At 38.9% G+C, this 15,394-nt stretch overlaps 1 protein-coding gene across 1 annotated transcript; it reads left to right on the top strand.

Annotated features, from left to right (window-relative positions):
- Nucleotides 1-4,572: 4,572 nt before the first annotated feature.
- Nucleotides 4,573-13,273, top strand: LOC119516655 (defensin-5-like). The gene is made up of 3 exons (XM_037813043.1): nt 4,573-4,613; nt 12,533-12,759; nt 13,138-13,273. Exons 2-3 carry the CDS (start codon nt 12,588-12,590, stop codon nt 13,245-13,247), a joined length of 282 nt encoding a protein of 93 aa, XP_037668971.1. The 5' UTR covers nt 4,573-4,613; nt 12,533-12,587; the 3' UTR covers nt 13,248-13,273.
- Nucleotides 13,274-15,394: the final 2,121 nt, after the last annotated feature.

Below are 15,394 nucleotides of genomic sequence, written 5' to 3'. Positions count from 1 at the left end.
ATAAGATATATAATAGATAAGAAGACAGAGTAGATGGAAGAAAAGATAAAAAGGGAGGAAAAAGGAAATAAATTCATTCTTCTTAATTAAGAAAGAAAAAGTCAGGAATCATAATAGAAAATGTAAACAATTGCTCTGCTACCTGCTTGTTTAATTCTCTTTCCTTGCAGTAGATTGAAAGTTCCATGAGGGCAGGGACCTCGTCTGCTCAGAGCATTGTGCCTTGACAGTGTGAGTTTGGAAAGTAATTGCTCCACCCCTCAGTTTTTTCTTCTTACCTTCATCTTCATTTCATTGTTGTAATGATAAACTAATTTTTAAAAACCTGGTAAAGCGTTTAGACAAATGCCTGAAAACTCTAAAATGCTAATATTGTGATGGATTTTTTGTCATTATCATCATTGTCGTCATCATCTGCTGAATCTTAAGCACTTAAAATAGTCGTTGGCACAAAGTAAGGGCCAAAATCATGTTTTAATACCTTCTTTAACTGATAAGTGAACAGAAACAACTGAGGTCCAGAGTCAAATATTTCAGCTTGTGCTGTCCAGCCCTTGTTCTACCCTCGTGGCCATTAACACCAGGTTTCCCACTGTCTTGTGTCCACCCTGCCTTACTCTTTCTTTTTTCATATTCCTGAGCGTTGCATAAACAGCCACACTATTGCTTCCCAGTCTGCATCTCTAGGGTGTTTTCTGAGTCTTCATGAGTTGGGGGGGGAGCTGTGCATTTGGGAAGGTTTCTTTCCAATTATAACATTCCCTCATGGTTTCGATCATGTGTGTTTTGATCACCCAGATTTCACATTTATGGGTGAAAATTTATCTCAGCCTTTCTTCATCCTTCCCTGGTCTCCAAATCATTGGGGTAAGTATAAAACCTGGGAAGAAAAATAGATGGCATAAAAACAAACTTCCAGGCCTAGTTTTACAGGTAGAATTGAACATTCCCCACCAACCAGAAGAAGCCTGTCAACCCATTTGTTTGTTTGGAAACAGGTCACAATCTCAGCTCACCTTCCAGCCTTGATCACAGAGCTGCCACTGGACGTTCTTTTCCTTGGCTTCTTTCTGGGAGAAATATTTGTACGAATCTCTAATGACATTATGGAAAGTGCTTTTAGTTGTTTTAATGTGTTTATAAATAACAATTAAGAATAAAATACTTTCCTTTTTGCTTTTTTCCAACTGTAGCAAGGCATCCAGTGCTTACTGTTCTCTTGACATCAAATCTGCTGTCATTTAAAATAAAGCCTGAAGAAATTAAAATTTTGTCCTCCACTTTGAGAGTAATCTTGCCTCTCTTATTCTCAGGGTCAGTACAGAAACTGGACACCCATCCACAATCTGGAAACCTATTTACAGACAGCATGAATTCCCATGGCCTATGATTTAAGAATTTAAGAAGAAAATGAGTGTGACTGTGCTGAAAAGTATGCTGAAAGGAAATGGTTTTAAAGGAAAATGAGACAGCAACAGAATGTGATTTTGGAGAAGAAGGTTTGTATTCCAGGCTATTCCAGGAAACAAATGATGCATAGATGTGTCCCTTGTCATTGATGTTAATCGTTAGACAGATGGGAACAGAGAGTTTATGGGTCTTTGATAACAGGGATAGCAGGTGTTCAAGTGGAGCGGCTAGATCAGAGAATCCTTGAACATTTGAACCATCAAACCCTACAAACCTTCCTTTATCCTCAGCAACACACACACATCAAACATATTTTAGGGCAGACCCTTCTTACATACTTTATTACTCTCCAATCCTGCTCGGCTCAGACCTAGATAAACACAGAGGTGGTATCTTCTCGGGCTCCTGCTCTCCCATCCAGGACATTGACTTCCAAGTGACCACTGCCATAAGGACCCTCACCCTCATTGCTGCCATTTTCCCATTTGCCCTGCAGGCCAGGCTGGGTCTCTCAGAAAGGAATGATGATTCCAGCTCAGGAGGGGCCTGGGACAGAGGATCAGAGTGTGGCCATCTCTTTGCAGGAAGGAAAGCTCAGCTCGGGAGACTTCAGGCAAGAGACCAGACCAGAGTGTGGTAGGGGATTCCAGGCCCAGTTGTGCCACAGACAAGCCATGGAATCATTAGCAAATGACCTGACCTCTCATAGCCTCTGTTTTCTCATCTGTAAACTGAGGGCATTGGATTAGAGGCTCTTCAAGAGCCTTTGGGCACTAAAGGAACTGGTGGCCTGTCTATCAGCTCAGAGATGAAAACAGGTCTGATAGAGGCGCTTGTTGGTCCAGGGGGTCTGCACCTCGAGTGTGCCTGTGTCCATGTGTGTGTGTCATATGGGTGTTTGGATGCTCCTATATGTGTGTGTTTATATATGTATAGGGAGGGAGGGTGTTGGTAAAGTGGAGACCCTGGGCTGTAGTGTGTATGTGTGTGTGCATGTATGTAGGTCTCTGAGTGAGTGTGTACGAGGTGTTATATGAAACAAATGACAGACAAAAATGAGATAAAGACTCAGATACCAAGTGATCAGCATGTGGCTGGTTAAGCTTTCTTTTTTCCGTTCTAATGGGGCCCATGACAGATGCATCCTGTGAGCAGGTACTTTTCTTGTCTGGGCTGCTCCATTCCCATGATGCCTCCTGTTCTCCCCATCCTCAAGCCCAGTGCTGTGCCCTCCACTCCCTTCTTTCCTCAGACCTTCAGGAGAGATCACCTGTCTTTGCAGACCCTGGTGGGGTGATGACCCTGAGCGTCACTCTGGCACCTGTACTTTGAATAAGCATTCCCTACAGGCTTTGCTGTCACTGAGCTTTGTTAATTAAGACCCAAAGTAGTAGTGCAAGATTCAACTTTTAGATCTGGAAAAAGGGCAGCTTTACTTTGTGTAGTGTTTTAGTTTGCTAAAGTTGCCAAAATCAATAAACCAGAACTGAGCTGTCTTTTGCAATGTGGATTTATTAACTTACAAGCCTACGGTTCTGAGGCTGTGTAAATTCCAAATCAAGGCTTCAACAGGCTACGCTTTCTCCCTGAAGACTGGCCACTGACTATCTTCATGGAATATTGTGAAGTCTGCTGTTCTCTCCCTTCTTTCCTGGGTTTGGTGGCTTCTAGCTTCTGGCTTCAAGGCTTCCTCCCTGTTTCTGTGGTTTCTCTCTGTTTTCTGTGTGTCCTTCTTTCTCAGCCTCTTGACTTTTCTCTCTTAACTTCTCTGTCTTTTTCTTTGGGTTTCATCCTTATAAAGGATTCCAGGAAGAGGATTAAGACCTACCCTAAATGATGTGGGTCGTATTAAGTTAAAATGCTACTCACCAAAAGATCTACTTACAATGGGCCCACACCCATGGGAATTGGTGATCATGATCTTTTAGAACATGGTGTTTCCTGGAGTATATATAGATTCAAACTACCAAATGTACTTTGTGACTTATCTTCTTTCTTTCTCAAAAATCAATTTTTAGCCATAAGCTATTTGGGTCTTTTTTTTAAATTTAATTTTTATATGGCATGGTAAGTTTGTATTTTTCCAACGTTAATAGAGAGATATCAATGCTGTATTGTCTACATTATTGCTTGAACTCCTCATGCCCCTAATGATGTGCACCTACAGCTCAGTTTTGGCCTATGGGCTGTATCATCCTCACTTATTCTGGGTGTAGCCACTAGGAAGGAGGAGTGCAGTAAAGATGTACTGTAGGAGCTTGATGTTTTTCTGAGCAAAAGCAGTAGGACCTGCTTTGTAAAATGTCTTTGAGATGATAGGAGATGTGGGTATGAGTGGAGAGGATGACAGTAGCAGTGGACGTTGAAAACAGTCAGTGGACACTGTGATGGGTAATGGTTTTCTATTACCCAGCCTCTTCTCCCACACATATTACATCACCCCAAATTGGTATCTCCACCATCACCACCACCATCATGATATAACTAGTAATTTTTAAGCACCTCATCTTTCCAGCACTTTTTCCTGAGCTTTACTCATTTAATCTCACAACAATGGGTTGAAGTAGGCTCTATTTATTTTACACATGAAGAAAATGAAGCACAGGATGATTGAGTGTTTTTCCTGCAATCATGTGGCTAGTTAGAGACAGTCTTGGGATTTAGACCAAGGCCCTGAGACTCAGAGCCTGTACTGGTTATGCCACACTACATGGCCTTTGTGAGATTGTCTCTACCTGCTGGTGGAGCTGCAGGAATGTTCTTGTATGTGTCTTTCTGTGGATCTATGTTTTCATTATTTTGGAGAAATACCCAGGAATGGAATTACTGGCTCATATGGTAGTTACCTGTTTGGATTTACAAGAAACTGTATGTATTATTCAGGGTTCTCCAGAGACAGAACCAAGAGGATATACATACATATATAAGAGATTTATTATAGGAATAGCCTCACATGACTGTGGAGATTGACAAGTCTGAATTCTGTAGGGCAGGCTGAAAGTTGGAAACATGATGAAGGTGATGTTGAAGTCACCAGAGAAGTCACAATTTTGGAACTCCCACAAAAGCGATGATGAATTTCCCAGGAGTAGCTGGCCATCTGAACTAGAGATAGAAATTCTCCTCTCTGACTGATGAAATCGTCAGTTCTCCCTTTAAGGCCTTCAACTGACTGGGTGAGGACTCTTCTCTCATTGAGGAAGGTAATCTCCTTTGTTGATGGTAGATATAGTCAGACATAGATGTAGTCAGTTGACCAGTGATTTAAATCCAGCCATCATATACCAGTGCTTGCTTGACCAAACATTTGAACACCAAAACCCAGCCACGATGACACGAGATGCACCATCACATTGTCCAATGGTCTTGCACAGTGGTGGTGTGTCTGTATGCTCCCCAGTTGCAGAGATTGAGAGACCTAGTTGTTCTCCATACCCTCCCAACCCTTGATATTCTTATTCTTTTTCTTAAGATTTGCTCTTGTAGTGGCATCTCACTTTGGATTTAATATTTGCTGTTCTCTAATAACTAACAGTGTAAAGCAACTTTCTGTGTGCTTATTGACTATTAATATTACCCTCTTCTGTGAATGTCTGTCCAAATCTTTTGCCTTTTTTTCTAAATTGTTAAGTCTAAGTCTTTTTTTTTTGGTATTGATTAGGAATTCATTATATAATACATATTCTAGGTACAAGTTCTTTGTTGGCTACCTGTGTTGTGAATATTTTCTCTCAGACCATGCTTGCCTATTCTTTTGATGAGCAGAAGTTTTTTATTTTGATAAAGTTCAGTTCAACATTTTTTCTTGTAATACTATTGTTTTCTGTATTCTTTCTAAGAAATGTTTGCCTTTACCAGGTTGGGAAGATTTTTCTCCTCTGTTTTCATCTAGACAATTTATATAAAATTATCTCAGTATATGTTGAATAAAACCAGGGCAATTTTGCTAGTTAAAATCTTTTATGTGTAGGACTATAATCCACCTCAGGTTAATTTTTGAATATGGTGTGCAGTAGTTAGTTCATAAAAAATGGTCAGATTCAGAACTTATTTTGAAGGTAGAGACACCAGCATTTGCTGAAGGTAACATGTGGGATATGAGGGTATCAGAAGACAGTTTTTTTTTGTCCTGAGCAACTGGGCAAATGGTGGCACTATTTTATGAGATGGGAGCACTTGTGGGAGGAGAAAGCTGGAGAGAAGTAAAGTCAAGAGTCTAGTTTTGGCCATTAAGAGTGAGATTCCTATTAGATATTCCAGTGAATATTTAGTGACTATATATATATGTATGTTTAAAATACACATAATGTTTGAGGAATTCCAATTCTAAGAATTTATTCTGAGAAGTTAATGGAACAAATTTTCAAAAATTATGTATGAAGATATTCACCATGTTATTGTTCCTAATAGTGAAAATTTGGAAACAGTGTAGATGTATATCAACAGATTTGTTAAATAAATCAAGGTATATTCTTAGAATGGAATTCCATGTTGTCAAAAAAATAATGATGTTTGTCATGCATGCACATTTATTTATATCTTGACATGGAGAGTTGTTCTTGACAGAGTGTTGAGTGTATAAAACAGGTTATTGAACAGCATGTATGGTATGATCCCACTTCAAAACTGCTTTATTATAGAACCAATGCATGTACACATACATTCAATGTCTGAAAAGATGTTAAACATTGCTATCCTTTCTAGGTATGGGGAATTCAGGCCATTTATACTCTCTTTCATACTCTCCTATGTTTTTTTTAATTGAATAATACTGCTTTGTTTTCATTGTATTTATTTTGTGTTCTATTCTACTTATCAAGAGATACTGGTTTTCCATGTATGGTAGTGCTGTAAAGTTTACTTTCAAAAATTATTAAAGTAAAAAATGTGAGTCAACTTGAAGAAAAATATTAAATAACCAGAAGAACCATGGTGTGTCCTCATCTCCTAAATTTTTAATTAAAAAAATGAACATGGATCATTTTAAACTCCCTCCAACACATTGAATTAAGCTCTCTCATTGTAAAATATAATGAAAAAGTAAAAAAGATGGTAACATGTCCTAAGACAAAGTCCTGGAAATGCCAATTTGGTTAAAATAACCTTTAGGTCATATTGAATATTCCTAGAAAGCATATTTTTCTGATATTTTTCTAACAAAATTAGCTTTTGTTTAAAATTATTCTGTGCCAATCAGTATGCCCAAGACATTAGAGGAATTATCTCATGCAATTCTTGTCAACTTAGGCATTATATTGTCTCCACTTTACAGGGACTTAAAGGGGCTAAACAATTTGTCTTGGACCACATAGCTTGCAGGTGGCTGAGTTAAGCCTGGGCACATACATTTGACTCCAAATCCCATCATACATCCTCTTCCTCTACATTTTTGCTTCCACATTTACTTCATTTTTAGTCAATTATTTCTGCTCTGCTTATTAGAAGATAATCCTAATATCTAGCAACACAAGAAATATGAAATATATAAATTGATAAGTTATATGTGCAGTTTATTAAAAAGTCATATGAATTGGTTGTTTGAAACTTTAATTTCTTTAACCAATTTCCAAAATTGAAAAATTTGTGAAAATATTGCCAGAGTAGACATTATTGACCAAAAATGTTAACATATCTTAATATGTTCCAGATCCTTCTTGTTTTCATTTTTTCTGCTTTATTGCCTCTATATTTTTCTTATTACAATAGTAATCCATGCTTAATATAGAAAAAAATCAAATATAGATTAAAAGAGGAACCTATTTACCACATGCAATTCAGTCCTCCTAGTAGAACCACTGTTTCACTGTTTCATGTATATTCCTTTAGATCCTGTTCTGTATGTACTTACCATATTTAAGTAAAACTGGTGTCACACTATGTGTACTGTTTTATTACCAATGATAATTTACTCACTACATTTTCTATTATTGGATGCTTGGATACTTGGTTTGTTCCCTGTTTTTTGCTTTTTTATTTTCTTGCTATTAATATAGCTAGCACAACAAAAACTGACGATGAACTAGAAATCAAAGAGAAAGAGGGAAAAACAGAAAAATACCTCAAAATTTTGAAACAATAACAAGAATGATTAAAGGTCCATTTAAAATTCTAAGATCTGTCAGTGTTAAAACAAAATTTCCAAGTCTGGAAATACTAGTGGCTGGGGATAATGAATTGCTGACCAATTTGTCACGCAAGCCAACGTAATATTATTCACATTGTTTCTATCAATTTTTTTTTTTAAATACATAAGAGGCCCCATTTCCAGGATAGGCCCCCCAACTCAAAACCAGAATCACCCTCATGTCTGCAACAGATGAGGGCCTGTCTTTATTTGAGACCAAAAGAAAGTCTCCATTATCTTACTTCTCATTCGTTTCTACAACGTGGCCTTCCACTAACAGCCACCATTGCTAATGTTTTTTAATGATAATGCTTTTTATTTTATATTTTTTACTTTGGAATAAATCTATGTTCTAGGAAAGTTTAACCTTCTCCAAGAAGCACTCACTGGAGAAGCCAGAAATGCCCTATACGGTATCATGAATGAATGGGAAGAGACCCTCTGCCCACGCAGCCCGGCCTCACAGGAAGCGGAGATGAGAGAAGTAAAAGCCTCTCCCCCACACTTTAAAGGTGTGTCGCAAAGGCTCCCAGGAAAAGCCTGGGAAAAACGGAGGCCACCCAGAACTCTGCTAGAACAGCACAGGAATGCAAAGGACTTAGGATCCTTCTCCACCCACTGTCAGCACACTCACACAATTGGAGTCTTGAACAAGCAAGCCTCATTGGTGCTCTTGAAGGGGAAAATGAATCAGTACAAGCCTGGGGGTATGTCTGGGGAGCGTGGGGGAGAAGGGACAGTTAGGGTAGTGATAATCCCTAGGAATCATATCATATGCACCTATTTCACTTTCTCCCTGGGGCTAATTTCCAGCTTCACAACACTGCAGAAATAATGCTAATACACAGCATTAGTATTTACAGAGAGGACGTCAGAAGGGATGCCCTGCCACTGCCTCCACCCTTACGCAGGAGAACTTGGTTTCTTCTCATAACCTCAGTGGATCCAGCTGGAGGTGCCAGGATGAGGATTCTATCCCTACCAGAATCTGAGAGCCTTGGAGAATTCAGGAAAACCTGGAGTTCTGAAATGCGGGCAGTGTCTGGGCTCCCTGACGGAGAGTAACAGGAAATTTGTTGCCAAGCTGGTTTTCCAGTCTGGCCTCCAAATACCCAAAGATGAGCCCTGATTCCAAAATGGAGGATGGGACCCAGTGAGAAAAACCTGAGAGCAACTGTTAGGGCTGGTTGGGTGTGGTCTTAGTGTTCCATGGGCTGCTGCCACGAAGGACTAGAAACCTTGTGGCTTAAAACTACTCACGTTTATTCTCTGAGTCTGAAAGCTAGAACTCCAAAATCAATATTTTGGCAGGCCCTTACCTTCCTTCTTCCATCTTCTGGTAACCTCAGAGCTTCCTTACCTGTGGCCACTACACTCCCATCTCTGTTGTCACATCACCTTCTCTTCTCTGCCTCTCTCATAAGGAAACAGGTGATGTCATTGAAGGCCTGATCCAGGATTATCTCTTCGTCTTGAGACCTTAACTTAATCACAGACCCTTTTCCAAATAAGGTGTAACCTTCCCAAGTTCCAAGGGTGTGACATGGTTATCTGTTGAGGATCCATTTTTTTTTTTTTTTTTTTTTTTTGCCTTACCACAGGTAGCAAGCTTTATTGACTTTGAGCCCCAGAGATTTGGATCTGAAGTTTTTTAAAATAATATTTATTTGATTTTTTTTCTTACAGAGAAACAAACACACAAGCCATATATTAACCATAAGCCAAACAACCAGCTAACCCTATGGATAAATTAAGAAAAAAGAAATAATATATTTATTCAATAAATATTCATTGAAGTTGTTTTCTATTTATCAGGCACTATTGCAAGCACTGGGGATATATCAGATAAATTAAACAAAAAATCCCTGCTAGCAAAGCCCTTACATTCCATGAGAGCTCCATGTCTGGGAGAGAGAGAGGAATAAAAAGTTGATGAATAAATTATTAAGTATTTTACAAGTGATGGTAAGGGACATGGGAGTGAGGGAGGGCAGGGCAGAGACTTGACGATGGGCAGGAAGAGGCCATGCAGATACCTGGGGAAGAGCATTCCTGGCAGAGGGTGCCAAGGTTCCAGGGTGAGGGTTGGGCGGGGGCAGCTCAGGAGGAGGAGAGTGTCGCCTAAGAAGGCAGAACGGAAAAGGGGTAAGAGTGCGGGGCCTGGTGGGCCACTCTAAAGATTTTGGTTTACTCTGAGTCAACCAGTTTTTCTAATTAATACAAGTCCTGTTACTCCTCTTTGCTGGGTGTATGTTCAATACATATATTAATTTAGGGAAATTTGACTTTTTAAATGATGCTTAATTTCTGAATACATGAACATGATATACCACTGTATTTGTTAAAATCTTATTTTTTTGTCTTTGTAAAAGTTTTAGGAGTTTTTCTTCTATCAATGACACATTCATTATTAAATATTCCTAAATATTTTATCTTATTGTTGATGCTGTAAATGGTGTCACTTCTTCCACTTCAATTTTAAATAACACTTTAACCCTCTGTTCCTATAGTGGCTCCCTATAATAAATAATGAGAGAATAAATGCTACTTTCTGACAATTATAATCTTCCAAACAAACAAAAGCGTTGACAGGCTTCTTCTGGTTGGTGGGGAATGTTTAATTCTACTGGTAAAAATGGGCCTGGAAGTTGGTTTTTAAGCCATCTATTTTTCTTTCCAGGTTTTATACTTACCCCAATAATTTGGGGACCAGGGAAGGAAGAAGAAAGACTGAGATAAATTTTTACCTATAAATGTGAAATCTGGGTGATAAAAAAATATGTGACAGAAACCACGGGGAAAGGTTCTAGCTGGACAGAAACCTTCCCAAATGCACAGTCCCTGCTCTCCCCAACTCATCTCATGAAGACTCAGACAGAAAACACCTAAGAGATGCAGACTGGGAAGCAATAGTGTAGCTGTTTATGCAAAGCTCAGGAATGTGAAAAAAGAAAGAGTAAGGCAGGTGGACATAAGACAGTGGGAAACCTGGTGTTAATGACCACGAGGGTAGAACAAGGACGGGACAGCAAAAGCTGAAATAACTGACTCTGGACCTCAGTCGTTCCTGTTCACTCATCAATTCAAGAAGGTATTAAAACATGATTTTAGCTCTTACTTTGTGCCAATGACTATTTTAAGTGCTTAAGAGTCAGCAGCAGCAGCAGCAGATGATGATGATGATAATGACAAAAAATTTAGCATTTTAGAGTTTTCAGGCATTTCTCTAAACACTTTAAAAGGTTTTTTTTTAATTATTATTTTATCATTATAACAACCAAATGAAGATGAAGGTAAGAAGAAAAAACTGAGGGGTGGAGCAATTACTTCCCAAACTCACACTGTCAAGGCACAAGGCTCTGAGCAGACGAGGTCCCTGCCCTCATGGAACTTTCAATCTACTGCAAGGGAAGAAAATTAAACAAGCAGGTAGCAGAGCAATTGTTTACATTTTCTATTATGATTCCTGATTTTTTCTTTAATTAAGAAGAATGAATTTATTTCCTTTTTCCTTCCTTCTTATCTTTTCTTCCATCTACTCCATCTTCTTGTCTATTATACATCCTATTTATATTTACTTCCATTGGTAAATATTACACCTGTAAAATATATTTTTAAATGAGTACTTTCATATTAATATTGAGTTCATTATCCATAATCCCCACTTTCTCTTCTTTCTTGATAAATTCCCAGTTTTGTTGAACTTTTGGGGAATTCTAATCCCAAATGCCAATTTATGTATTGTTTTGATTCACTCTGTTTAATAATTTTTTTCTTAAAAACAGCCTTAAAATGTCCAACTTTATTATCAACCATTAATGGAAAAATAATCTAAACAAAATATAAACAATTTTAATGAGTCTGAATTCAACTCTGTTTCTTTATTCCTGTGTCTTCTTCTTACTCCATGTGATGGTTGGGGTCAACTTGGCCAGGTGATGGTTCCCAGTTGTCTTGTCAAGAAGGACTGGCCTAACCATTACTGCAAAGACATTTCATGGCTGGTTAACAAACCAGAAGGCTGGTTTATTAAATCATCAGTCAATTAATTACATCTGTGACTGATTACATCTATGATCAATTAAGGGAGTGTCTTCCACAATGAGAGAAGCCAATCAATTGGATTTAATCCAATCAGTTGAAGACTTTTAAGGAAGAAGAGAGAGCTTGCACTTCTACGGCCAGCCAGCCTCTCCTGGGGAGCTGGTCCGGGTCCTTCACTGGAGTTGCCAGCTCACGGCCTGCCCTGTGGAATTTGGACTCATACATCCTGCTCTATGGAATTTGGACTTGCGCATCCCCACAGCTGTGTGAGACACTTTTATAAAATCTCATATTTACAGATGTCTCCTGTTGGTTCTGTTTCCTAGAGAACCCTGACTAATGCACTTGGATTCTTTTTTATTTTACCGGAGTATATTCTTGAGCAATTTCTTTTTCAAAACAGATTCATGTACAGTAAATTTGCTGAGTCTGTGAACATCCAACAACAGACTATTTGTCCCCACAAATGTGTACCATATATTTTGTTAGCATAGAATTCTACATTCAAGTTATTTTTCTCAGAAATGTAAAAAATGACATGTAGTATCAAATGTTTCAAGTGAGAAGTCTTGTGCCAGTTTGATCACTGCTCCTTTGTAGCCATTTTCCTCTTTTTCTAGAAGGTTTTACAACCATCTCTTGATATCTTTTATACCTACACATACACAGACACACAATTTTACTGGTAAATATTCAGGCAGATGAGTAACAGGGAGGCTTATCAAGTTCCTAAACAGCATCAACACATTAAAAAACAAACGCAGACACCAAGCAAACAGATGCATGCTGTAAGTAGAGGGCAGTAGGTAGATCAGAGGAACATCAAAGTGCCCCTGGGGTGACAGGAGGTCCTTGGGTTGGCCATCCTCCCTCGTCTATTGACACAGTTTAGGACAACACTGTCTTTCTGCAGATCCTTCTATAAATACAAGGCTGACTCTCTTCCCTCTCCAGCACACTCAGCCTCCTGCTCTCCCATCCAGGACGCTGACCTCCAGGTGACTCAGCCATGAGGACCCTCGCCCTCCTTGTTGCCATTCTCCTGCTGACCCTCCCGGCCCAAGGGGAGCCACTCAGAGAAAGTGCTGATGAGGTTCCAGCCGAGGAGGACCCTGAGGCACAGGACCAGGATGTGGACATTTCCTTTGCAGAAGACGGAATCTCAACTCGAGAGGCCTCAGGTGAGAGACCAGCCCAACGTGCTGTAGGGGATCCCAGTCCTAGATGTGCCACCGCAAGTCATGAAAGCATTAGTAAATGAGGGCCTTCAGTTTGGAGGCTCCTCTAGGGTTCTTGGAATACTACAGAATTTGGTTCCAGGAGATATGAGTGTGACACTCAACAGCTTTCGTTTCAGAAGCTAAACCAGGCCTATTAGAGTTGCTCATTATTATATGCAGGCTTGGCTTAAAATCTGGTGTGTTGGGAATGAGAGGTTAGTAACTCTGAGTTTGAGATTATAAATAGACACATCACTTCTTAGAGTATCTCCACTACTGGCTCTGCCCTTCTTCCTTCCCACCTTTACCACGGGCCTGATACTCCACTTCTTTCTCTAGGCCCACGGAGGACAGTCACCTGTTATTGCAGAACTGGATGCTGTGCTCTCAGTGAGCGTCATTCTGGGTCCTGTTTTCTCGGTGGCAAACGTCAACGCTTTTGCTGTTGAGCTTTGTGAATTGAGATGCAAAGCAGGGCAGCATTCAACTCGAAGATCTAGAAAAGACCAATTTTATTATGAGTTCTTTGTACTTTTTCTTATTTCTCCATCCAAAAATAAAGTGTGAGCATTAACCTCAATATATTTGGTCTCTGCTTATTTGATTTATTTGCATTATGGCTTATTTGTGCTGTCCAATTCTATAGTGAATTCTGTCCTGAATGGTCTACATGAAGAGGAACCTACCTTTGCTTACCAATAATCCACAATTTGAGCATCAGACATCAATAAAAAAACAGCAAAAAGAAAAATATTAGGTTAATTGGTCAATTTGAATCTATAGCATTCCACATGTTCATAATGCTACTCAAAAGAGGGAAGTTACTGTGAAGTTTACAAAGAGGTGGTTGTGGATTCAAAGGAAAGGTGTGTGCAGTAAGCTGTTACTTTTCTTTAATTTTAATAAGTGGATGGTCATTGATACATATGAATAGTCTTCTAATTTTAGAATGTGTTAAATATAGATATATAGTTTCTTCTATCTGTATAAACAGGATAGAGTGAACTAAAAGCTTAAGTGAATCATATGCAAGGAAAAAGTCAAAAATATACTAAGGAAATACTGACCAGCCTTAGAGTTCTCGATTAATAATCAGAAAGTAGCAGAACCCAGCAACTGATCAATTTGGTGATATTCAATAACCAACAAAACACAGGGTCTCCCACGAGACACTAAAAGATAAGTTAGTCCAATGTCCTATAGAGGATCTGGACAAAACCCTCCACACTTTTGAAGATATTCATTATATTTATTATAATAAATCCGTACTAATTTTAATAAAATTTTAGCAGGAAAAACATATGTTTAATAAGGCCAATGAACTATGTCAACACTGCATGATGACAGGACAATTGATTATGAACTGACTACCAAGCAAAGCTTAAAGAACACCTTATGTATGGGAAAGGGAAGTTTTCAATGTTAAAATTTCTATAAAAGGCAGTGGTTTTAGAGTGCCATAATATGGTAAAGGAAAATATCTTCATTATTTAAAATAATAATCAGCCCCTGGAGTTTGAATCATCTTAGAGACACAATCAAGTCCAAGAGTCAGCTGTGTGACACCAGAAACTGCAACCTCGTCCAGCCTCATCTCGGGTCTGGTAAGATTACAAAAACCCTAGGAAGGAGTAAAATCCATACAAATTAGAAACAAAGTTAAATCCACTTTTGTAACAGTTTTGATATAATGGGATAAACACATTTGTTATTGTTCTTGAGTATGTTTATCTGTTTTTTAAGGTGTTAGAAGAGTTCAAACTTCTAATTAGGCATAGGAAATTTATTATCCAATGTAAATTGTTTAAGAGAATTTAAATAATCAAATTTGTTTCAATATTTATTTCTCAAAATAAATACTTTTGGTTTTCAAAAGTATTGATTGAGCATTAAACAGTGCAGATAGTGGTGTTGTCTCCGTGCCTAAAAGTCTTTCCAAGATATTAAAGTATCTACCAGTGAACGGCAGCCTGGTCCTGCTTCTCTCGCCTGAAGCTCTGTGATCAGAGCTCCCTTCCCCATCAAAGGGCTGGCGGGAGCCTGGTTCCCAGCCTTCACATTCCTCCTGAGCAGGGACGAGGCCAGGAACTGGAGGGCCAGCAGGAGAATGATATTGAGGAGGGTGAATGTTCTCATTCCCCCATCTAGGAGGCAAGACTCTCCAACAGTAGGAATCAGAATAGAGAGTGAAGAGAGCCCAGGTCTCATATATGAAGGCATCTGTGTGGAAGAAAAGGGCACTGTATATAGTTGGTGTGCTGAGGTCAAGTTGGAGAGATGAGAGAGTGGGGTGAGAGGGGGTCTATTTCTGAGTCCCTCCTCTTGCCTAAAATTCATTCTTATGTTCCTTATTTAGCCCCTTGGCTCACATCTCAAATCCACAATTTGTTTGGCCTCTGCACTTTTTTTTTTTTAATTGAGATTGTTCACAGTCTATACAATTGTCCAATCAATTGCCCACGGTACCATCATACAGCTGTGCATCCATCACAACAATTACTTTTTTTTTTTTAATTTTTAGAACATTTTCATTACTCCAGAGAAGAAATTAAAACAAACAAACAAAAAAAAGAAACTCAAATCCACCCATACCCCT

Source organism: Choloepus didactylus, chromosome 20, assembly GCF_015220235.1.
Source record: "Choloepus didactylus isolate mChoDid1 chromosome 20, mChoDid1.pri, whole genome shotgun sequence".
Taxonomy (NCBI): Eukaryota; Metazoa; Chordata; class Mammalia; order Pilosa; family Megalonychidae; genus Choloepus; species Choloepus didactylus.
Note: the sequence above shows the minus strand (reverse complement) of the source record. Positions and strands in the feature narration are given on the sequence as shown.